At 43.9% G+C, this 24,866-nt stretch overlaps 1 protein-coding gene across 13 annotated transcripts in view; it reads right to left on the bottom strand.

Annotated features, from left to right (window-relative positions):
- Positions 1-247: 247 nt before the first annotated feature.
- ATP6V0A1 (ATPase H+ transporting V0 subunit a1) overlaps positions 248-24,866 on the bottom strand; it is a 74,591-nt gene continuing 49,972 nt past the window's right edge. For 7 of the 13 annotated variants that reach the window (XM_043503405.1, XM_038385205.2, XM_038385199.1 and 4 more), the window contains exons 15-21: positions 24,589-24,707; positions 23,648-23,864; positions 22,713-22,820; positions 18,791-18,898; positions 14,821-14,938; positions 12,597-12,768; positions 248-3,260 (exon numbers count right to left, since the gene is read on the bottom strand). In XM_043503405.1, the coding sequence (XP_043359340.1) occupies positions 3,167-3,260; positions 12,597-12,768; positions 14,821-14,938; positions 18,791-18,898; positions 22,713-22,820; positions 23,648-23,864; positions 24,589-24,707 (936 nt within the window). In that variant the 3' untranslated portion in view covers positions 248-3,166. Of the gene's footprint in view, positions 3,261-12,596; positions 12,769-14,820; positions 14,939-18,002; positions 18,021-18,790; positions 18,899-21,876; positions 21,952-22,712; positions 22,821-23,647; positions 23,865-24,588; positions 24,708-24,866 lie in introns of all 13 variants that reach the window. The other 6 variants (XM_038385196.1, XM_038385194.2, XM_038385200.2 and 3 more) reach the window with 2 other exon arrangements.

Genomic DNA, 24,866 nt, shown 5'->3' with positions numbered 1-24,866 from the left:
AGTACCCTTTGATTAACTAGCTGCATCTGTCATCCCCTGCTTGGGTTCCATCGCTCACTGCGGGATGGAGGCAGAGCTACCCAACCGCATCTCAGTGACCCTGTCATAGGCCAGCAAGTGCCTCCTGGCCTCTGCCCACGATGTCCAGATATCAGCTCCAGGCTGAGATGCCCTGCTCTGCTTAGGGAGGGGAAGGCCCAGCCTCAGAGCCATGCTCACTGGAAGGAATAAATGCAGACCGCTCAGATTACACTCAACTCCACAATGTAATGTGTACCCTGAGTCACAACAAGGCCACCAGGGTAGTTAGTGTTACTGCTTTGGCTGCAGACCAGACTTCATTTAAAACAGGATTGTAAACATACAGTAAAATCAACATGTAAACAGAATCAGGCTCAATTACTGCAAATCCATGCGCATGTCCCACACCTCCCACAATGCAGTTCCTCCCTGTGGGATATTTACACAAGCTGTGGCTAGCAAAGCCTGGCTGTACCTGTCTGCCCCGCCCCAGCCTCGCTCAAACATTCGGTCTGTTCCTTTTAGTGCTCACTGCACACTTTTCTCACACCACTTCAGAGAATCCTGCATTTATGGCATTTTCCCACTGGATGGCCAGTTTTAAAGGATTCCAGTCACTGTTTCATTAGTATCTATCCCACCCCTGCCCCCACCTCCCCATACAGTGCATGGATTACAGCTGACTGTGCAATAGAGAGAGGGCTTAAACACACATCACTACTCCTGAGGCTATTTCCAACGGGGAAGGCAAGTGACTATTCACACCCTGCACAAGGGGAACAGGCACCTGCTGCCCTCTGAGTGACCCTATTTCAATCCTGTTCCCACAGAGGGCATTGCAATGAGTCCCAGCCTTTGCTCCCTTCACAACAGGACTCTTCAGACAGGACAAGTGCGGCTGTCAGGCCAGACAGTGTAATACTGGCCGTACTTATGAGGTTCTCTGGGGCAATTATCTGCCATCTAACACTTGATCCGATGTCAGATTGCGCAGGTGTTACTTAGCGTGGCCAACCCTCAGAGTCCTTGGAATATCGGATTTTACTAACTTCATTAAGCAATAGTCAGAGGTGCACAACTGATGGCTCGGCAGCCCAGAGCCTGTCCTTCAGCCACACCAATCCGGCAGGGAGTGCGATGCCCATGTCTCGCAGAGCAGCTCCTACCACACCCCTCCACTCCACTGGGAGGGGAAGAATGGGGAGTGTCACATGGTTTTGGTAACGTTAGCAGCTGCCCTTGCCCGTGGTGTCCAAGTCCCAGAGACACAGCATCACACAGCCCAGCTCCAGAGAGGCAGCACTGACGAACAACAGAATTTTCTGAACAAAATGCCAGGAGTTCACTCTCCTTGGTTGCATGATTGCTAAGAATAGGACAGCGTTGGCAGAGGAAGAGATACTGACACTGACAGACACAATCACAATGGAGCCTCTGAAACCAGGAGAAATGAGACAGCTTCCATGGTAGCAGATGTGGTTATCTGTGCACACGTACATACGGGACAGAGAAGGGATCGAAACACCTTCATGACTCTAGACTGCAGCTCCAGTAGGGACCAAACACACACCCAGTATGCCCCGCTTCTACCACTCTGGTCCTTTATGGACTGACATCACTGACATCTGACCGGCCCTCCCACACCACACAGACCGTCACCAATTCAAAGCATGACTCTGGCACTGATCTAATCACAAGGACTCTGAATCTGGGCCTTGCTCTCTAGATCAGCTAGAGCTGGGAATTTTGTGGAAGCCCAGTGTTCGGTCCTCGAGGGAACTTAATACCTCAGGGACCCTGCTGGGTTCCCCACTTTGCCAGCAGCTCAAATAGCACTGACAGATTCTGTGGGGAAGATCACCGACCCCAGTCCCAGAGAGGAAACAGAAAACACTCCCTGCCCCACTGCAACAGCCCTGGGTTTGTTTGGCTTGCGTGCATGAAGCACACATGGATCTGGGCTGTTGGAGAGTTACGGGGAAGCAGGCAAGTTTTCTTTGCACAGACAGCAGGGCAGACAAACTGCAGCCCCCAAGACAACACAGACGTGCATGTTGCAGAGTCGGGCTGTGCCAGGGTAAGCCGTTCCCTGCTGGTGGCCTCTGCAGGATGCTCCCCCAGTTACAGCTGAGGATGGCTGCTGGGTGCCGTTTTAGGTAAGTTAGGTGCAGACCATGGTGGGCAAATTCTGAGCACGTCTCAGTGTCCTGTTTGAGAAATGCCAGAACATTGCTGAGGAAATAAGAGACCTGACTCCATGGGCTGAGTACAGAGGCAGGGCTGGAAAGCGTGAGTGGACCCTTCCGTGAAGAGTGTGTCAGAACCCATCCGCCCAGCTCCCCCAGCACCAGGCAGCATGAAGGAATGCTGCAGGCTAGAAACTGCAACTGCAGGCGGAGGCTACAGTGAGTTGACAACAGCCGGGGGAGGGAAGTGTGCTCTGTTGGCCCCCCGGGAAGCACCCAGCAGTATGGTGTGAAGAGAGCAGCATTCACAATCCGTGAGAACAGCTCACTCAAGCACAGTAAGAACACTGTACATGTGGAAGCAAGAGGGAACTGCTCTGGGTTGCACATGGCCCCAGCTTTCCCCAAGACCCCTCTGTGCATCAGTGGATCTCAGTTTGTTTAAACGAGGTGGCAAAGACATTAGACTCTTCCCTCTAAACGCTTCCTTCTCAGATTAGCTGGGCTACAGGCAGGCCAAAGTTTGCACGTCCTGTTCCTAATGCAATAGGAGGCTGTATTTGCCCCACAGTGCTTTATGGGAATCTGCCAAGGAGCTAATTACTGTACAATATCATAAACCAATACATGATTAAATACACTAAGTCTAGACATTTCCTATGCAACCCCCATGGTAAACACGCACAGCACTAAACAAGCTGTTTGCTTAGGGCAGAAAGAAGTGACTCTGAAGCAATGTCAGCTAAGCTTGCTACAGTGATGTCACAGCCCTCCACTTAACAGTCTCAGACAGACACTTCGGGCAGCTGCAATGGAAGTTATTTTCGCAGAAGCAGCACATCATGGCAGGGGAGCTACACACAACTTCACAACACAAAACACACAGGAGACAAGGGCTAACCACAGCACAACACGCCAGCATTCAAGACTAACACTGCTCAGTTAGGCTGAGGGACGTTCTAATCATCCAATTTTCCTTCACGGATGCTGTCAAATGAGAACGGGAGGAACTTGAATCCAGTGCCAATGTAGAACTTATTCTGGAACTCAACCCTGCAAAAGAGAGAGAGAAAGAATGATCATTCCTCGAACTGCAGTAGCTATTTACAGTGTCAGAAGCGAAGTGGGGACTGGCTACAACCTCATTAAATCTGCATATTGGTACAGGCAGATGAAATGAAGCTTTCAGTAGGACAGTAGGGATCAGGACCCAACTGAACTATTACAGATTTCTCTTCTCCCCCAGCTCCTGGGCAGAATGGAGAAAAACCTGTCAAAATGCTGCTTTCATGGAGAAAGATCAATTTTACATGAGCAACAAACATGGGGAGAAATCCATAAAGCTGGTGTCACATGGAACTATTTAGATGATAATGAAAGGAACATGCGTCTCGTACAGGATATTGTTTCTATAAAAATCACATTCTACAGATTACATTTATAATTAACACACTGATCTCATGATCTTATGCTGGCGCTTCCCATGGCAAAAAGACACCCCAAAAATCCCACCAGAATGCTGAAAGAACAAAGAAGCGTTCAGCATCAGCTTTGTATGTTTGCATTTCCTTTGGGCTGAGGGCTGTAAGAATGCCTGCAGTCCTCATCTCTCTCACCTTAGTCATTACATTTTTCTTGAAAAATTAAAAGAGATTGGACCAACACTCAGGGGCAATCTAGAGAACCCCTCTGCTCCAGCCCTTGGGAAGGGCCAGGATGGTTCTCGGCAGAAGATTCTTGAGGGCTTTGCCCAGTTACACTTTAAAACATCTTGTGCAACTGAGTTTCCACTAACTTACCTTGGAAAACTGATAGCCCACACAATTAGGACATAATCCCCAGATGAAGTGGAGATGATAAAACTCCCTCCTCACACCCTTTGCCCATCTTGGATGGAGCCCTGTGCCCAGGGGGAGCCTGCTGTAGGATCAGGGCCTTAGACCAAGCCTGGCACAATGGGGCTCTGATCTCAGTTGTGGCTTGGAGGTCTTGCAGTCTTTGACCTGAAATAGTGGTTTTCCCAGAAATCTGATCTAGACCTGCCCAATTCTTAGTAAGCTGCCCTCACAAGCTACAGGCACTGTTATCACTGAAGGCTCTGACACGGTCCCCAACACATTATAAAACACAGTCACGTGGAGCAAAATGGCCTTTCTGGGTTCTGACACCCTCCCGTTGGAGCATTTGGTCTTGCACAGATCGACGCCAACATGCCCTAATGCCACTAAGTCCACATGACCAATGGTCGCTCTTGCTAAAGTCCTGGTCAGGATTATTTCAAAATGGTACAAATGGGGACAGGAAATATTACACAGTCCCCTTCTCCCCCAAAACTACAGAAAATGTGTGCTACACTGAACAAAACATTTGAAGTTTTAACTTTTCTTATTAAATACTTTAGAACTTCCCTCTCCCTCCCCTGCTCTTTCTAGAGCCCCCTCAGTCAGTCGTCTGGGTTTAGCTGTTGAAGAACTTTTTCCCTGGCCCTCACTGAGTGCTCCTGGAGAAACAGAGATATGCACATCATCTCAGAACCTCGGCATTAACTTTGCTTTTTCATTTGTTTTCCGTAATAAATTAAATTGGAAAGGAATGATCCTGGACAGTTGCCTGAGGGTCAAACACTTGCAAAATAGGAAAGAAAAAACATGATTCATAATAAAAACAAGTGCATGTTTCTGTGTGCCCCATGAGAAACCCTTTCCATTCTGCTGTCCACTGGAACCAAATCGGCACTCTGAGGAACCAAGTGTGTGTCTCAGGAGCTCTAGCAGAGTAATTTTTCAGCATTATTTTAGGACACATTTTGCATTATGAATAATTTTAAAATGGAATAAACTGAAAAATGTCACAAGGACCATCGGAACGTTATTTGGAAAGCGATCAAACTCGAGAAGTCCTGAGCGACTACCATGATACAGCTCGCAAAGTCACTGACAGCCCAGTCTGCAAAGATGACACTCTGCTGACACAGCCAAAGAGTGAAGCGTTCAGACAAACAACATTCTGCTGATAGATTCCCCTGCCTGCCTGTGCACACAGGGACCTGCTAAGGAATCCCTGGGATGAGCAGGAGTTTCCGCGTGGGAGTGAAAGCTGTATTGCCAAGGTCATGTATTTTGCAGGAACCCTGACAATAAGCACCCTGTGACTAATTCCTATTCTGTAAGCGAGGGGAAATAAGAGGGGGGCGAGGGGAGCATTTCAGTCCCACACATTGTAACCATGACTGTTAATCTTTCTGATCCACCCTGATCAGGCAGCTACTATCAGGCATGCTCAAAGTCCTTGTCACAACCTTAGGTACCCCGAGTCTAAGAGAAGCTGCTGCAGCATGGGAATAGCGGGGTTAAGTAGATGATGCTACCAGGTCACTTTCATTTAACAGAACTCCACAATCTAAGGAAAGAAAGTTCCTGCCATGCTTCTTCGCATTTGCTCCCAGGAAGATCCAGAGCACATTGCTTTGCTTTGCAGCAGTGGATGCCTACTGCTCCCAAGTGTGCTTGCTTCACTGCATAACTTCGTAGAGTGACTCTTGTTTCTGATCAAGTGCCGTGGAAGAATTCACTACATCGTTAGCTCTGCACTTCAAGTAAACAGGGACTTAAAAGGATTTTTTGGTTTGTGCTAAAGCCCCGGACCTTCCCTCTCAGGGTTTTCATATTAACAGGCCTCTCCAACCCACCGCTTGTTGGCACAGCACGTCTGGGGATTTTCCCATGAGATCCCCAGGAACTGCAGGGTCAAAGGTAAAATGCTTTCCCAAACTGAGAGCATCTACAAAGTCATTTTGTTAAGCCATGAAGTCAAATTTTCATGCTTGTGTATAAGCTGCAGTGCACCATCCAGGTGCCTAAGTGGGTGCTGAAGTGTTGATTTGGGAACCCAATTCAGGGCCTGTCCCTGAAAGAGGTGCCTCCTTCGCTTTGAAGTCAAGTGGCCCTTGCCTGTGGTTAGATTCTTCAGGATTATTAGGCTTCCCCAAATATTCGGCCAGGTTTTATCTTCAGCATGGCTGATCGCCCTTCCCACGCGTAAATGAAATGGCGATACCCTTGTAAAGCCGTCATACGCTGTTTATCGTCATGAGATTTGCCTGGAGCTCAGGGCCTTTCACAAACTAAAAAACAACAAATAGTTGTGCACCAGTGGGCGGGGATCTGGGTCTCACTACACCCACGTCTGCCCACTGGATTCCAAGCCCATCCATGCCTCCTAGGAAGTAATACTCCCCCTCTGGCGACGGAACGCCAAGAGCTTTGCAGGGCAGCCGGTGTGTCCATCCATCCTGATCCTAGTTCTCAGTTTACAGCTCAGAACAGCTGGCCACAAAGCAGGACATTAATATTCCTTTTTATTTGTTTTACACGGCTGTTTGCTGCTTACCACGTTTGCTGTGTATGAAGTCTATTTTGAAGTCACCACCCAAAACTGCGACCTGCCCCCTGGGGACCCCGCCATTTGGAGCAATCCAGACATCGCGCGACTTAGAAGCAGTTGCATGCAAGAAATTAATGCTTCACAGCCAAAAGGGATATTTAAGATCCATGTCGTTGCCCTCCAATGGCTGAGCAACAGTGCATTCTATGAGCATTTGTGAATCACTGGCATACAGCTCAGGCAACACAGAGAAAGAAAAAAAAAAAAAAGCTCTCCACATGCCTGGAAGAGAAGGACCCTGAGCTGCAAGCATCTGCCATCGGGGTTGTCTTATACACTCAGAAAAAAAGAATACAGACTGAAACCTTCACCAAAGTTTAGCAACAGCTGCCAGAATGCCATAATTCACTATAAACCAGCTGACCTGCCTCAACTTGGACTAGTGTATTGCTGAGGTGATGGAAATGGGTCTGGGAGTCCAGCATGGAAATGAATTGCAATTAGCTGCTAAGGCAGTGTCTGGTCATTTCACTGAGTTCCTGCAGCACCAACTATTAGGCAGGTTAAATATTGCTCAGAGAAAAAGTCTGCATAGCTGACTCCATCTTTAATCGAGTTTCCTATAATAGTTGTAAGGACTTGGAACTTCCCTGTTCTGTAACTTTAACAATATGTTTTAGATGGTGATGCAGATGCATGGCAGCCGGGTAACGGACGAGGTGCACCATCCACAGGGTGCTGCGTGGGGTTAATTCACTGGAGTCAGGGATGGGTAACAGGTTGGGAAAAACTGATGCTTGAGTGACCTGAGCCAAGTCCGAATTGTATGGTTCCATTTGTTCTAGTGCTTCTCAAACCTTTGGCCTGAAGCTGACAGCGTGGCTGCAGAGATAATCCTCTCCCCTGCAACAAATGCCAAGCCAAACCTTTAGCCCCCATGAGCTGACCTGACTTCTCCTCCTGTCTGAGAAATGCTGCTACCCATCCATTCCACGCAGCACCCAAGGAGTGCTCCTAACCCCAGTCACAGGGAGCTTCCACACATCCCTCCCAACTGGAACACACCAGCATCCTTCAGTGACTTCCTGGCCAACTGCACAGCCACCCCGTCATAGAATCATAGAATCATAGAATATCAGGGTTGGAAGGGACCCCAGAAGGTCATCTAGTCCAACCCCCTGCTCAAAGCAGGACCAAGTCCCAGTTAAATCATCCCAGCTAGGGCTTTGTCAAGCCTGACCTTAAAAACCTCTAAGGAAGGAGATTCTACCACCTCCCTAGGTAACGCATTCCAGTGTTTCACCACCCTCTTAGTGAAAAAGTTTTTCCTAATATCCAATCTAAACCTCCCCCACTGCAACTTGAGACCATTACTCCTCGTTCTGTCATCTGCTACCATTGAGAACAGTCTAGAGCCATCCTCTTTGAAACCCCCTTTCAGGTAGTTGAAAGCAGCTATCAAATCCCCCCTCATTCTTCTCTTCTGCAGACTAAACAATCCCAGCTCCCTCAGCCTCTCCTCATAAGTCATTCTAATGGGTGGGAAGGGGAAGCTCTCAGTCCCACTCAGCCCTATAGATCTGTTTGGAGAACTGTTTCCCCCAAGAAGGCAGCTCCATAAACACTCAGAAATGCAATGCCAATTTATAAATGTCAAGTCCATGGGGGTCGGCTGATCACAGGCCCTTGTCACTAGGAAAGCTCTGTCTCTGTCCAAGGTTTCGGAACAGGGGTTTCAAGGAAGTGAACAACATGCTTGGCTGTGTTTAATTCAAACAGCGATGCCACAAATTGTATTAATGAAAAGCAAATACAGAGATAAAGGAGATTTTTAAAACAAGCAGGCAAGTTACTAGCCAAAAGGGAAATAAAAGCCATAGCCTGCATTTCCAATACAGCCGGGGCTGCAGCTTTTCATCTTGCAGCAAAGATCTGTTAAGGGGGAACTAAAGACGTGCAAGGACGAGGCCACTGCCACCGTGATGTTTCAACAGGTAGTGAAACATTCGCCAAAACCATAGTCCAGGTTACAGATGGAGGAAGCTGTATTTTCTGAAAAAGTACAAAATAAATCTTCTCCAATTGGGCGTGACAGGCAGACCTCACATTAATCTGATTTTCCACCAGCAAGACATATGTTAAACGACTTCTCTGTTTCATGAAGACTGAACCACCCACCCACCAGATAGAATTCCAAATAGGTGACTCCTCATCCCCAGCTACAAACAGCCAACTAATCTGACACAAAGCTCTTACACAGAGCTGTTCCTCCGAGGACAGCTGTACTAGGTCCTGTTGTTCTTTTGAGTTTTCATCTTAGAAAAGACAGCACTGGAAGTGCATGGATTTCATGGTTAGACTACAAAGAAATGCTAAGAGGAGATGGTTTGGAGACCAAGAAACTTATAACTGTTCCACAGGGGTAAGAGTAACCCAAAGTGACAGTCTCAGCACAATACTTGAGATCTCATTCTATCTTGCTAAATTGCTTTTCCCATCGGCAAACTTTTATGAGCAGATTTGCTCTTACAGAGTTTACAGGTTTGAGGCACTTATGTTTAGGGGAAATATGACTTCATTCTTGAGTTATGCTTTTGTAGTTTCCCAGTAAATGTTCTGCAGTTGTTCTACACAACAAGTGTGTTCCATGTTGTTACGGTCATTTCTTGGCTCAAGAAGTCCCACTATCTTCTGTCAGCTAGCCTCCCACTGGGATGGTGCCACCTTCCCTGTAGTGTTTCCACGAGCTTAATATTTTCAAAAATTGTGCTTAAAAATCTGACATTGTGCAAAGCTTCTCCCTAACAGTGAATGTGCACTTTCAGCTACGTTGTGGATCATATAAATCACACATGGCCTGACCCACTGATTGCAGGGGGCTTTAAATCAAGCCCCTGCATATGTATGGAGGCTATGACTGTTTAGCCGAAGAGGTGTATATTTTAAAATATACCTGCTTCATTTATTTCAGTCCATACTTTCAGAATATTTTTCTTGTGAAAAAAATCAGTGTTTTTTAATTTTGAGGGAAAAAATTGTAATTTTTTTTATGTTTTTGCAAATGTGTGATGGAACGTTGCTGCTCAGACAGGAGACTTACAAGGCCAGCTACTAATTCAAAGATGCAGTTAAACATCTGAAGAGTAGGAACATCGTATACAAGTTGATGCCCTGTTCACTGTCTGATGAGAGATAACTCACTACAGTGATTACAAGATCAAAGTTCTTTTCACTGGACTTTGCTGTTACATACTGCCAATGACCATTGCGTGAGGACAAGGAACACCAGCTAGAAGCAATGGGCTCTAGTAACCAATGTGAAATTTTCTAGGCTGGATGCCAGGAAAAACAGAAACGCCATCCAACAGCCATTTTCAGGAGTTGCGGACAACTGTAGTAGAGATCCCCTCCCTGCATAAGATGGCTACACTTTAGAATTCCTGTATGAATCATGACTTTGTGGTTTGAATTCTGAAGATCCCATAGCATACTGGAAAGCTTCAATATGCACCTGGAAACTGTGCCATTAGGGGGTGCAAAAGGACTAAGTTTTTATTCCAAAAAGAAATCAGAGGAAGTCCAAAAAGCTGCAGTTGTCATTACCATCACATTTTATTTCTTACGGGAAAAATAAATAAAAGATTTCAAAACAGTTTTATTTCTTCTCCCTGTCTCAAAGTTGCACTGGGTTTGGCTTTCCAGCCACAGGACTGCCAAGGCACCCAGGACAGAAAAAGAGGTGCTGTTTATTTTCAACAAGTGCCTAAAAGAGCCCTGCGCTCCTACTTTCAGACTGTAACTGGCATGTTTCACAAAGGAAATGGATAGAACAGCAAGTAGGTGAGCTCAGAGCAGGACCAAACACCTCACAAGCTACATTTGAGATTCTGCTTTATTCTTTTGGCCAACCATGAAAAACTCAGAACCGACCCAATAAATTACTGGAGGAGATGGGTAAGGAGGAGAAGAGAGTTACTCACAGGCTCTCCTGCCTAGTCCTATGTGTAGCTTGAGGGGAACCCAAAAGCTAGCTAAATCAATGCCTTTTTTTGTATTGTTCCTTTGATCACACCAGAGAGATAGCCAGCCACACTGGAAGTCAAAGTGGAATAAGTGCTCTTTAAAAACAGGGACTAGGAACTCACTTCTGGGCCTGGGTGGAGAGAAAGTAATTATGCTCCACTGAATAATCTCACCTCTCTTCACTTACTGACTTCCTGAATACCCACAATCTGAACTACCAGCTGAGCGGGGCTAACCAAGAACAGTAGCCAATAGGTCTTCTCTAGACACACAGAAGGGTAACATTAAGGCTTTGTCTACACTGCACTTTCGTCGGTAAAACTTTTGTCGTTCAGGGGTGTGAAAAAACACCCCCCTGGAAGAGAAGAGTTTTACTGACAAAAAGTGCTGGTGTGAACAGTGCTTTGTTGGTGGGAGAGCTCTCCTGCCAACAGAGTTACCGTCTCTCCTGGGGGTGGATTTATTTTCACGTCGGAGTGGCTACACTGCGCACCTTTTAGCGGCACAGCTGTGTTGCTAAAAGGTGCGTAGTGCAGACATAGCCTTTATTTGTTCTACACAAGTTAAATGTAAGGAAGGGTGTGACATGAAGAACAATGGACAAATCATTTGATATCTAAACAGACGAAACACCAAAGAGTATCTGCTACACTGGCTGTATAAAACCCCGTCACTGGATTGGACCAATGGCCTAGAGCTCAGAGAGCTCCTAACATTAGCTTTTAAAAATGCAGTTTGAGTTCCAGGAAGAAAGTTCCAGATTCTGCCTTGAAAGCCATGAGACAGGAAGAGAGTAGTCAACACACCAAATACAAGAATAAACTTTTTTAAGACAGCCAGACCCCAGTTTAAAGAGCCACTTCACTTCACATAAAAAAGAGGTGAAGAAGCAAATTTGAAGCTAAAGGTTCAGTCAGGGCTGACTGTGACCCACTACTGTAGTTTGCTGCTGGGAGAAAGGTGAACACCTACGCTAACCAACAAGCTATCTGAAAGAGAGAAACTCCTCCAGGCTCTTCTGCTGCAACCCTCTCCATTTGTTAACTGCTACAAAGGGATCAGTAACAGCCTTCTTCATTCCACCCACCCTCACTGGCTGCTGTCTAAGCAGGGCTTTCTTTCACTTTAAATTGAACCGTGAGGCACATAATGAGTTACTCAAAGAACCGGGGTTTCACCCTGACCTCTGCCCAGACCACTGGTTTAATCTCTCATATCACAAAACACAGCTGTCCTTTCTGAAAACAAGTATACTTCTCTTGCAGAATCCATACAGTTCTCTTGACCCCAGCACAAGATCTGGATAACCAGATCTTGATAACGATCACCCCAGGCTGAGGTGTAACCGCTATTGTTCTGTTCTGCTCCATTTTCCTGAGAAAGAATGGACTAACTAGATAACTGCAGTTCCATGTGCAGCCAGCAATCAATCACTATGTAACATCATTAAGGAGACAAGAGGAACAAATGCCATAATCAGGCAACACAGCAAAACAGAGAAACTGCTGAAGGGCCCAAACTTTCCATACCCCCAATGCAGGCTGCCTAGAAAGGTTTAGCTGGTTTCAATGGAACTTTGTTGTGCATATAACAGTTATGCCAGCTACTCTGAACGCACGCCTGGTGACTTAACTGTAGAGGATGGGAGTGAGGAATATTACTGGGACCACCAAAGCAGAAAATAAGATCCCTAGCCTTCATGAGGTTTTGAAATCCTCTTGCTGCCAGCTATAGAACAAGCACCTAGTTTAGTTACACTCAGTACACCGTCCACACCAGGCAATGCCGGTTTCAGCACATGATTACCAACTCTCTGAATTTTATAACTGAAGCCTAAACTTTGCTTGGGGTGGGGTGGGGTGGAATGGGATGGGACGGCAAGCGCATACAGCTTCCTAAGAGACAGGATTCAGGGTGGTGGTGAATTATCAGTAATCACTTGCTTATAATAGCTTTAAAACCTCTACATTCCAGTAAACTTACCAGTGCAAGCGGAGTGCATGAAGGAAAGCTGACAGGCCCTCCATGATCAGAAGGATTGCCACAGTCAAGGTAGCGAAAGCAGCAAATATGAAGAACAAAGCAAAACCTCCAGCCAAACTTCTCACACTGAGGCCGATGTGGATCACCATGGTCCAGAGCACCTCAGAAAGCTCTGCAGGAAGAAGAGCAGGAAGAATACTGCTTATTTCAGGGTGGTTGTGAAGGGAAGTTTTATTTCACTGAGAGTGGGCTTTAGGTAACCTTCCGAAATAGCCCGTTCCCACCCCGCTGGGACTGTTTCTAGCACTGCAGGAGCTGGAAGGATGGTTCCACTTGGGCTGCTTGTGAAGAACAAGAAGTGCTTGCAGCCAGCTAACTCAGGACCTGAACTCCAATTCCTGGCACAGGCTGCAAAGCCAGTGCTGCCACTTACTCAGTGCTTTAAATTCCACCCACTTCTCCTGAGCCCAGGATGCTCTTCATAAACACAGCCTGCATAAGCAGACCCTGGGCAGCAACCCTCCTGCCTCTTACTACAGATACAGTCACCCACACCAGAATGGAGTGACACTGCAGCTGCTGCACTACATGAGAGCAGCAGAAAACTTACCCCCCCCCCCCAAAAAAAACCCCAAAGAATCCTTGGCCAAGTTTAATGGGTAAGCTGAACAATTCTAGTCTACAAAACTAACACATGAAACCGATTCTTCACACACAGACCATAACACAGGTTGGCCAAAGCACAGCTCATGAGTCAAAGGTGGCTGCATAGCAATCTGCAATGGATTCCATTCATCCAGCGTGCAATACTTCATCCTGGTCTGTGTAGTCTAAAGAGGTTGCAACTCTGCGTTAATGGCGAAGGCAGCTGCAAACTGCTCCATTTTATGCAGATTCTTTTGGGCTCCTGACAAGTTACTACTGCAGCTCCCACCGCTGAGCTAAATTTGGGTGCCATTGTCACAAGTGCCACCAGTCTATACACACTCTTTATGACACACTGAGGTTCAATGACAAGCAAAGGCTAAAATCCTGATTACCCCAGTCAATACCCCCTGCCAACCCTGAGCCCAGTACAGCCTGACCTCATCACACTGGCCAAACGCACTCCTGTACTCACACCCTCCATATGAGGAAAATGATCTTTGTACAAAATATGCCTTGTGAGGGATCATTTGAAAAACTTGTATCATGATGAAATGTACATAGCAATATTACAGATAAAGTCATGAAGATGAGCTGAAATGACTGAAATATGTTTACCAGACAAATCTGGGGAAGCGGTAAAACTGGTTTCTCAAAGACAAAATACAAGGTGACGCCTCTTGCCAGGCGTCAAAGTTGATTAGACATCACGAGGCAAGTGGCCTTGCTTTGGCAGTAAAGTGGGGCAGGAACCGATCAATTTTCATTTTAACAAATGACATGAGACTCCATGCCTCCATCCTCACATCTGGAAAGAACTAGGGACTTGGTGAAAGATTCTGACTTGAAAATTTGCAGGGAACGTGGTAAGGGTTTTACCTTGAACCAAGTCTAGTTTGTCAAGTCTTAGCTACTAGCAAGCGTTATCTTTCTCTCTCTAATTCTGACTTTAGCACCTAATACTTGTACTCACTTAAACCCTCTCTTTGTAGTTAAATAAACTTGTTTTATTCTTTAATCAAAATGAATCCAGTGTTGTGTTTAAATAGAACTGTTTGGCAACTCCAATTAGAGTAGCGGACAGTTGTATACCGACCCCTGACAGGGGCAATGGACTTCCAATATCTGAGATGTCCAGAAGGCTGGGCAATGCAGAACACATTCTGGGGAAAATCTGGGACTGAGAGGATGGGGAGATCACCCTACATGTAATAACCAAGGCTGCCGGAAGCCAGAGAGTAGCTGGTGTTTGCCAACAGGCTGCTGGGGTCAGAGTGGCTGGACCAGGACTGCAGCTATACACAGACACTCAGGGTGTGACCTGCATGCTGTCTGGCTGTTTGTGAGTAGCCCACACCAGGAGCTACATCAGCAAGTCACTGCGAGGCACCCAAGGTTGCAAGGCATGTGGTGACAACCCCTCACTGGTCTGGACTGCACCCCAGAACATGACACACACACCAGGGTAGTTTCTCTCTGTGGCACATACACACATGCCTAGGCCATCTCCCCAGGACCTTTTTGTCCAGGTTGATCTTGAGACCCTGATCAAACCTCCAGCTTTGGGAAAGATACTTACGTGCATGGGCCAGGCTGAGAGCCCAAAGCCGCAGGTAGGACGCTGTGTTGGAAATGCACGCCAGGCAATACTCAATGGTATGGATGGCCTGATGTACCACTGTATCCCCAAAATCAAACTGCAGAAAGAACAACAGAGCAAAGAGGAATTGAGACCAGCTGTAAAGTAGTTGTAATGAGCAAGTTGTAATGGCAGATTAGGGAAGTGGCACCACTGTCTGGGGCTATTACAAGGGCACTATGTTTGCAGTTTGGGCTCTTACTGATCATTTCTTCTACTGGCCATTTGGATATAGATCATTTAGGAAGACTATCTCAACTATAATTTCACAATTGCAGTGAAAATTGACACTTTTTGCTAAATCTGAAAAACTAATTAGAAATAATCATTCAACACTGTAATCTGTAGACTTAAAAAACGTCTACTTTCATATGACAGGCAATGAAAACAGTTATGATTGCACCCAGGATTTTACCAGGAAAAGACTGTTCAGTAAAAAGTGGTTCCGTATGAACACACTGCTAATGAGTATCTATTTCTACAAAAGAGGAGAGGGATTACAAGTACAGTTTTCCCTCTCCACAGGAATGAGATAAATGTATGAAAAAAAATCAGAAAAAGCCTGAGACAATACTGCATCTTTCGCACTGCTGTGGGAACAATGGAAGCAATCTCTCTGTGAAAGAAGAAATAATGCACAAAAAGTTATTTTGAAAATCTCATCTCTGCTTCACTTTTCCATCTGCAAAGTCTCTATGCCTTCCAAGCATTTGGGCAATCAGTTCAAAATGATTTTAAAATAAATGTAGGAAAGTTTGCCACATTGCAGCTTGGGAAAAAAAAAAAAAAAAAAAAAAAAAGAGTCCCATGTTTCTGCACCTTGGAGTTAATCCATGCTCTGTGAACTTCTCCAAAGCACGTTATTAAAGGGGATGCAGAATTTTATGACACTGAGTGTTCGGTGTTCCGAAAGGAGTTTAGAATGCTATTTTTATTCTTGTTCCCCCCTTAAATAGCCAAAGCAATAAACATTTCAAACAACTATGTCAAACTAGCTGTCGAGAGCCCAGATCTCTCTTCACAGGAGAACATAAACTGCAAGAATTCCTCAGTAAAACCTGCTCTATTTACCAGAGTCCTCTGTCCAGCACACACAGCAAGTCAGCGTAAAACAAACTGAATCCGACAAATATTTAAACAATAAGTACAGCGCTTGGCAGAGTTAGTGAATAACTGCCAGGGAGACTACCACTCCTGTGCTTCAACCAAAGACTCTCATGGGATGGCTTTAGCAGAGTTCTTGTAGCCTTATGGGTTATTTTTCACTCTGCTTATTTAAAAAAAAAAAAAAAGCGTTTATGTGTCTTCATATCATTCAAATGTGACTAGACATATCTGCATTACGCCTATTTCACCAGCTCTAGGGTTCATCCCTAAGGGCAACAGCTCTCTTAAAAGATCCCTGTTCAGCAAAATTTACAGAAGCAAAAAAGTGTCTCATTGCAACATTTCCACAATTCCATGGCTTCTATGCACACTGACAGTTGTTTCAGAATTATGCATTCCAAGTTTACTATCACACAGCTGTTCCAGTTCTGAGGTGCTACCCTCGTGGCACTACATTAAAAACAGCAACTTGATAAAGGGGAGATTTGAGAGTACACCATGGTGGTATGTTTAGAATGTCACCACACTTTGGTCTTGGAGACTTCACTCCACTCAACACATTAAAAATTCACCTCAGTCATGCACCTAAGATGGATAGGACCATATTCTGCTTCTGGTTACATGTGTGAACTGCACTGACATTACTGGGGTTACACATAGGGAACTAGAAGCTGAAATCTGATCCTCTCTGTCAACTCTTGAAACAAGCCCAAAAGTGCTAGTGTCGGGGGAGGTTATCCACTTAGGCTTCTCTGTTGTATTGTTTGGATGAACTGAACATCCTTCTTCTTGATGATTGAGAAGACATCTACAGTTATTTCACCATCAGACCAACTTTTATCATTGTATCAACATAGTTACCAGAGCCCCAAACAGGGGGTATAAGGCTAAATAAAAATTTAATGATCTAAAGGTCTTCTGGGAACTGGAATGGAATAGAAATTTGTATTTTTCTTAGCTGTGTGGAGACGATGGAGCTACACTAGCGCATTCTATCATCATTTGTTGCCATGAAGACCATGAGGAAGGTTTTGTTGATTGTGAAGCAACCTATATCTTTATCGGTGTATGCATCAGCTTTCTTGTTTCACTTAAAGGTAAAACTAGGACAAACAAAGCACCTGGGTACACCAACAGCATAGTCCTGCGAACAGAACAACTGCTCTTAAGGTTAACATACTGCCTCCAGAGATGCAATTTGTTACCTTGGCACTGCTAGAGTCTAGAGAGAGACCCACCCAAAGAGAATAACTTATACCACCAACTCTAGGACCATGGGAGGTAGGAAGAACATGATGAATAATGGTCTTTTGGAACCGAGAAGAGCAAAGAGGCTGGTTAGATTTCACAGTCTGTTTCAAAATGGTATTTTATACTTCTCCAACTCTCAGAGAATCTAACTATTTGCATCTGAATATGAGCAATTCTCACCAATAAACCCCCCCTTTTAAAGAGAAAAATATTGATTCTCTGGTCATCAGCTAGTCCAATTTTGTATGTTCCAATATTTGGCTGCATTTGTTTCGGGCAACATTCAGTCAATAAAATACCTAGCTCTGGATGATAGCTAGGAAAAAAAAAAAATCTACAAGTAGTTTGCAAAAAAAACCCAGACATTCCCATATACTGTTGTATCTGTTTTGTCAAAGTGTTAACAAAGACAGAGTCTTGCTTCTCCAGCAACTCTATATTATAAACATTTAGAAGCCCCTTGTAGCTCTTTTGATCGACAGCTGTGCAAGTCAACTGAGAAACATTTGCCATCTAAAAATCAATGGAGATAAGAAAGCAAACACAATTTAAAGAGATGAAGCAATTCAGACAAGGTTTTTTTTTAAATGGAGATGATATTGTATGGAGTATTAAAAATGGCCCATGACATGTAAATAACTATATCTAATGGAAAAACAAATCACATGGCATGAAAAAAAAAAATCGTGTTAATTCAGCAGATGATTTACATCAATGGGAAATGGTGCAGATACACATGAATGCAAAGCTGGCTGTCATCTTACCATCTCATCTTCTGCAGGCTTGTAAACATAAATTTACATTTAGTGCAGAGTCCCACAATCATAACATTAGTCATGAACACAAGGTTAATAAATCCCTTATTAACATGACACATTTAAGTGGTAGCACTTAGCACACATTGTGCAGGCAGTGTAATGCAGAGGAAAAGCAGTCCACTACCCTGTCCAAACAGGCAGCAGAATATCCTCGAGATGATATATAGTATCACTTTCCCTTTTTCTCCCCAGGTGTAGTAGGAAAGGAGGGCAGTTTAGAAAACATGTTAAAGTGAATTTGAAACAAGAGTTGAGTACTCAAGTACTACAGCACTTGGATTTATTTTAAACACAGGCTTAATATGCCAGACAGATCAATAAATAGGGTAACTCAAATAACACACCACAATTACCATCTCAACTGGAGAGTAAACTGGGTAAAATGTGTCTGTGGCAACTGCCTAGATTTTACTGTTCAGCCTAAGGGGGGGGCGGGGGAGAGAATGCCTGTCAGGTGCCTATTCTTTGGGATAAGAATTCAGACAGAAAAGGCCACATATGTTCCTGGACCCGTGCAGAGAACTTTCACTGATGTTAACGGTCATGAGGATGAGTGGAAGGCAGCGTGAGGAAGCAGGAAATTAGAACGGTTCTTAATTTCTGCTGTTCCAGCTCCACTGGCAAGGTTGGTACCGAGTTAGGATCCTCGTAATTAGTAAATATATTAAGCAGGAAATAACCCTTTTCACTGCCAGCTTTACAGTGGGGGAAGTGAAAGACGATCAGCAGCTCACCTCATCCCCATCTTCAGAATGGGTGGAAAGCTGGTCATGCTGAATGATCTCTGCATCCTCCTCAGTTGGTCCATTGCCCACCCGGATCCCACCGAAGTTGTGAGTTCCCTAAAACGTGCACAAAGAGAAAGAGCCAAGTGTTGCTGCAGTTTAGTGTGACATTTGCGGTGGGGGTCAGAGACTGCATTTCGTACACCTCCAGAAAGCAGCAGCAGTTCAAAGAAAAGCACACGTTAAATGTTAAGAGTCAAGGCACAATCGCGTTTCACAAATGGAGTACACTGCTCTTCCTGAGTGAGAAACACATGCTGGGTCTGAAAAACAGTGAAACCAATTTTGAATTAATTTTTGATGTTATAAAGCTTTACACAAAATAATTTCACCTTTGACCAAGAGCCACGTTCTCTCAAAACGACACACAGGCTGAAATTGATGGGTTTTGTGCAATGATTTGTTAAAAGTTTCCAAGAGTTTTTGGAACTCCTGGAATCTTTGACAGAAAGGCAAGTACTGCTGTATATTAAATACATCACTTACTGGCAAATAGCAAAGCAGCATTATCCCACACGCTAACAAATATATATGCTTCCTCCGCACCAATTTGTACCAGGCATGCCCACACCACACGTTGGCAGGGATGGGGTTGGGGTGGGAATCAGACCTTCTCTTACATGGAAGTTCTGAATTGTGCAAAATGATTCCTTTTATAGGCATTTGTTTAGACATTCAGTACTTAAGACACAACTGTCCTTTGGTTCCTTCTCAAATATTAAAGGTCATACTTGGACTCTGTTCTAACTTCATTTGGTCTTAACTCATCAAATTAGTAAAGTTAGGGCTGCTTCATTTTGCAAGTAAAGTGTAACCATTGTTAAGTTACATTAAACCGGCTACAGGCTTCATATTCCAAGTAAACAGCTAACACCATCAATAATGACACATAGCCCATTCACTGCTTGACAGGTTCTCTTACAATATAGAGCTTTCATGCATTGTAAGTGAATTTTAGAAAGACAATGAAAATCTAATTTGCACTTAACCTTATTTTCAGGATTCTAAACTGCCAGCAACCAACCTCTGCACACTGAAGGCAGATTTCTCTTATTTTCATTCAAGAACACAATAACATGGAATAAAATACTTGTTGGCAATCTGAGACTCTACTTAATATGCTCAGAACTTTAAAACCTGACAGACCTAAAGGGTGCAAATCTAAAATTCAGTGAATATATGGTGTGATCTACAACATTAGCATCTGCCCTTAGATAATGATGCATTTAGCAGTTAGAGGTGTGCATATAGGAAAAGTGATTTTGGAAAATTCCCATAGAACAGGAAAAGTCAATTGAATAGGACTTATTTAGGTGCCTCTCTCTATAATACCTAGGTGTCAGAAGCATTTCAGTGTTACCCCAAAAATATTTGTGTGCGTCATGGAATGTAAACATGGCTTTTAAATTCGAAACTTTAAAACATTATAATTTAAGGATTAGTATGAAAAACAAAGAAGATCAAACTTAGTGTCTGCCATCTCTGCTTTCATAGTTCATCAGGATTCTGGTGATATGGAACAATAGTCTAACATGCTTGCTTTTCTCACATTAATGCACAGATTATTAGAATAATGCATTTATAAACAGGCTGGTTTTCAAAGCCTTGTTTTTGTCTTGATACAATTTATTGTTAGGCCAAGCATCAAACTTGGAACAGATTTATTTAATGCTTGTCAGATTAGCTCCAAATACACTCCAGACATCTTACTTTAATAAAAACGTAACACAGAAAAAAATAACACACATTAAGATAGCTAGAAGTATACTTCTAGCTAAGAGTGATAAGGCTTGGCTTGCGTTTGGATTCTGTTTTTGAAACTGGTGTCAAAGTGGACCAAAACTGGGAGTGTCCGGTGGTGTTCTGCTAGTCACATTCTAGTCATTGGAGATTTGTGGTCATGAGTTATTTCGTCAAACACATGATTAGAATACAGCTTTTTCTCATGCACTTGGCTAATGCATATTCTCTTTGGGCTGGTGTCAATTGCTTTAGCTCAACTCATATCAATAGAGCCATGACATTTTCCATCACATGGGGATCTGGCCCTCCGCTGTACATTGGATAGGGATTGTGTTAGAAGAGGTGTGTAAACAGCCTCATTCACAGCTGGCCTTTTTAGGCACTTAATACATTTGATGGATCACACACGCACACACACAACAAAAATGCAATTTGCCAGATGTTTCTTAACACTGCTGAAAGCTTTTTGTAAGGCTGTTAAAGATTTGTTATGGAAATGTTTAATATCTAAATACTAAAGCTGATTTTCAGTTGGTCACTTAGTATAAGACTGAGTGCAAAATCCAATTCAGATAATGTATTTGCATGATTTAGTCTCTTTGGAGAAAGACGCCACATTTCACAAGTGTGACAACATTTTGAAATATGTCCTTCTGGTGAAGCAAGCCATGAAGGCTGCTTCACTCACTAGCTGGCAGTGGACTCTGGACATGGATAGTAGTTCATAGATTTACACACAGCTCTGTTTGGACACAGCCATTTCACTGTAACATCGGGTTCTGCAAGTCCCCATAAAGAAGCAGGCAAAAAAATCCATTAACTGTTGAGGTGAAGCCACAGGGTTAGTGTTGCTGAGAGGATCACACATACGTATGACTTTTTGGAATATGGAATGTAAACAGAAAGGTTTCAAACAAAAAAAGAGGTCAAATCTAGTTTATTAAAACAAATATGCAAGAACGTAAAACAAGAGGATTTCACCTTGGAGGTCTGAAGACAAGGCATTCTTGTGGGCTGGGATCTCCCCAGCACTTTTCAGAGAAAGGTCTTTGCATTACAGGGTCACTTTTAGTTATTCTCCTTTATTTGTGCGTATGGCTATTTAGGAATGCTTCACAATTATATTGAGGCTACTGGAATTTATCTTGCCGAGACAGGGACTGCTTCACCACAGGGGAATCTTATTACCCACTTAGGAAGTGCAGATATGTATATATAATATTTCAGAGGTTATGGAGTATAATTCCAACTCCCCATCTTTATATCCGTCATGTGATTTTAAAGCCACTCACTGTTGCAGCCGCTGCTGCCTCTAGTGCCTGCTCGTTCTGGACTGTGCTGACTTGGCCCTCCATGGATTGCCCTTCCTGATCGTGAATGGAAGAAAGAAGGGGAAAGAGGAAGAAATAAAAAGAGAAAGGGAGACGAATGGAGGGGACATGGGAGGATGGAAGATGGTCAGAGAAGGGAGAGGGAGTGTCTTTAACTGAACTGTACTTTGACAGACTATAACATCCTAACAGTTGTCTGCCATGCATGCAAGAAGAATTTTCAAGTAGCCTCAGTGCAAGTATGCCAGGTTCCTTATATGTGTGTATATATATATACACACACACACACACACACACAGAGAAGTACAGTTCCATAGCCACCAAAGACGAAGATACCCTAAGAGATAAGCTCCCATATTCACAAGCAAAGATTAAAGGAGTTTGGATCTAAAAATGAGACTAATCAGGTTGATGCCATTACTATCGACCAATTCACTATTAATTACATCTCTGCTTCTGCACTTTGGCCACCAAGGAAAGGCACAGAAACAAATCCAATAATCGACAGCTTCTGTACTCCTACATGGGCTGACAGTACCCAAGCGGGATATATTTATTTTTCAACAGTATCTACACATAGGTTTTCTAATGCAGAATCAGAGCTAGATCCAGATCTCAGAGGCAAGCAGGCATCACCTCGTGTCCAGTAAAACCCACTTGTCTTTGTGTGTGCACTTGCACAAAGGGGTTTCAGAGGTCATGCCCCAGTGTGAACCTATGTATCCAAGATCAAGATAGATCCTACAGCTTTTGAACTATAATAGTTGTAATCAGAAATACCAAAAACAGTCACCCACCAAATGCTTTCTCCTTAAATATTGATGGCGAAGGACCAAGGGTTTAACTACCAGCATCCATGGCACACACAGCAGCGCAACAACCACCAGGAAGCACTGAAGCCCTAGCTGTGGAAAAAACAGAGAGACGGTACGAGGTGATGCAGTGCATGTTCCATTCCTGCTAAGGAGCTTTACAGAACAGGTCTCATGCACATTGCAACTTTCAGCTGTGAATAACTCCCACATACAAGTGTTTCCCTGATATAACAGGATCTGAAGGAACTGTGTAACTATCACTTCCCAAACCAGCAGACTGAACTGTTCTTATTGTTTGTCTGAAGCTGCATCACCTCAGGCCGTGTTCGCATCAGACTGTACATCCTAAGCAAGGGGAGGTGTGATCACTCGAGATAGATTTCCCTAAGAGGTGTCTAAGTTGATTTGCAGGAAGAGGCCGTTTGGCAGGTGGCACTCTCTCCTGAGTCTGTCCTGGACAAGTGTCTTAGTACAGAGTTAGATGGCACTATGCTACTAAAGTGGACATAAAAAAGGAAGTCCTAACCACTTCTGGTTCCTTAAGAACCCATAGTACTTTGTGACAAATAGGATAGGGTATTTGGTGTCTTGATCATGCCCAAGATCTGATAGTTACTTTCAGGAAGACCTGGATTCCTCCTGGAGAAGTTACTCTTTGCTTCCCTTCTTGAGAACATTGTGTAATGTTTTGGTTCAAAACTGTGTGTGTTCCTACCCTGGAGTGAAAACAATCGCCACAAAAAGAGCCTCTCTAACACCTCAGGATGCTTCAGGATAAAAAGTGTGCTACCCTAAATCACTAGGTTCTTGTTTTGTGTTTTATTTCCTCTGCTGTATTTAAGTTCTTTGGAGTGAAAGCCTCTCTCATATATTACAAACCATCATTCACCCTGTACCATTGTAGTGAGACCACATACCTGTCCTTTATAAAGCATCTTGTTACTGGGATCGGCATAGGAGAAAAGAAACATGTTGATAAAATGGATTAGAAGGCTTGGTGCATCCTTTGAAGTGTGAGCATCATAGGCCGACCACTTGTAGAAAATGAGGATAACAAGGTAGCCAAACAATGACGACATGAAAATCATTTCAGGAATAAACCCAAGATAGATGTTCAGCGGTTTCTTGAAATATCTACAGAGAAAGAAGAATTAAGAGAGTTTGACATATATGTTAGAGCATCACCACATTTGACTGGAGTTAGATAAACTTAATGCAAGCTAAGACAGTGAAATTAACTTTTAATGGATAATACAAGAGGAAGTGTCTTTTAAAACAAATGACTTGCGAGTTTCTGCATTTCTAACCATCTTTAGAGCTAATTTTTGAGACGAAATATTTGATAGGCAAATATAGTCTCACAGGATGAGAAATAACCATAATGAAATGTTTCCTGACTAATGAAGTAACTCATGTTGAATTCTCTCCATCTTAAAAGCTGCTGCAAGATCCAGGGTCTTAGGAGGCATAAGGAGTTAGATGAGAAAACCTAACGGCATGGCTACACTGGAAACTTCAAAGCGCTGTTGTGAGAACGCTCCCGCGGCAGCGCTTTGAAGTGTGAGTGTGGTCGCGTGCAAGTGCTGGGAGAGCGCTCTCCCAGTGCTCCTGGAAATCCATCTCCACAAGGAGATTAGCTCCCAGCGCTGGGAGCCTGTCTACACTAGTGCCTTAAAGCACTCAGACTTGCTGTGCTGAGGGGGGTGATTTTTCACACCCCTGAGTCAGAAAGTTAGAGTGCTATAAAATGTAAGTGTGGACAAGCCCTAAGAATCTAATCTCATCCTGATAAATCTAATACAGACATTCTGAACTAGTGTAAGTGTGTCCTAGTAAAAATGGAACAAAGAGCACTCACATGTGGTTGAGAAGGCTCAGTGTGACACCAAAAAGCATGTGGATGATGCCAAGAACCACAGACATCTTCATCTTAAAGGAGTTAAGGAAGTTCAGCTTGTTGCTGGCAATATTCCAAATCTGTCACAAACATGGATTCAATCCAAATTAATGAGCAAAAGAAAGACAGATGAACCAAAGAAGCATTTACCTATGTTACACGGCACAGCACAAGATAGCTAACCAGGAACAGAAAGTAGGCACAGACAAACACTATAAATTTTACAAACACATTTTAAA

The sequence above is a fragment of the Dermochelys coriacea genome, chromosome 27, assembly GCF_009764565.3.
Source record: "Dermochelys coriacea isolate rDerCor1 chromosome 27, rDerCor1.pri.v4, whole genome shotgun sequence".
In the NCBI taxonomy this organism is placed as follows: Eukaryota; Metazoa; Chordata; order Testudines; family Dermochelyidae; genus Dermochelys; species Dermochelys coriacea.
Note: the sequence above shows the minus strand (reverse complement) of the source record. Positions and strands in the feature narration are given on the sequence as shown.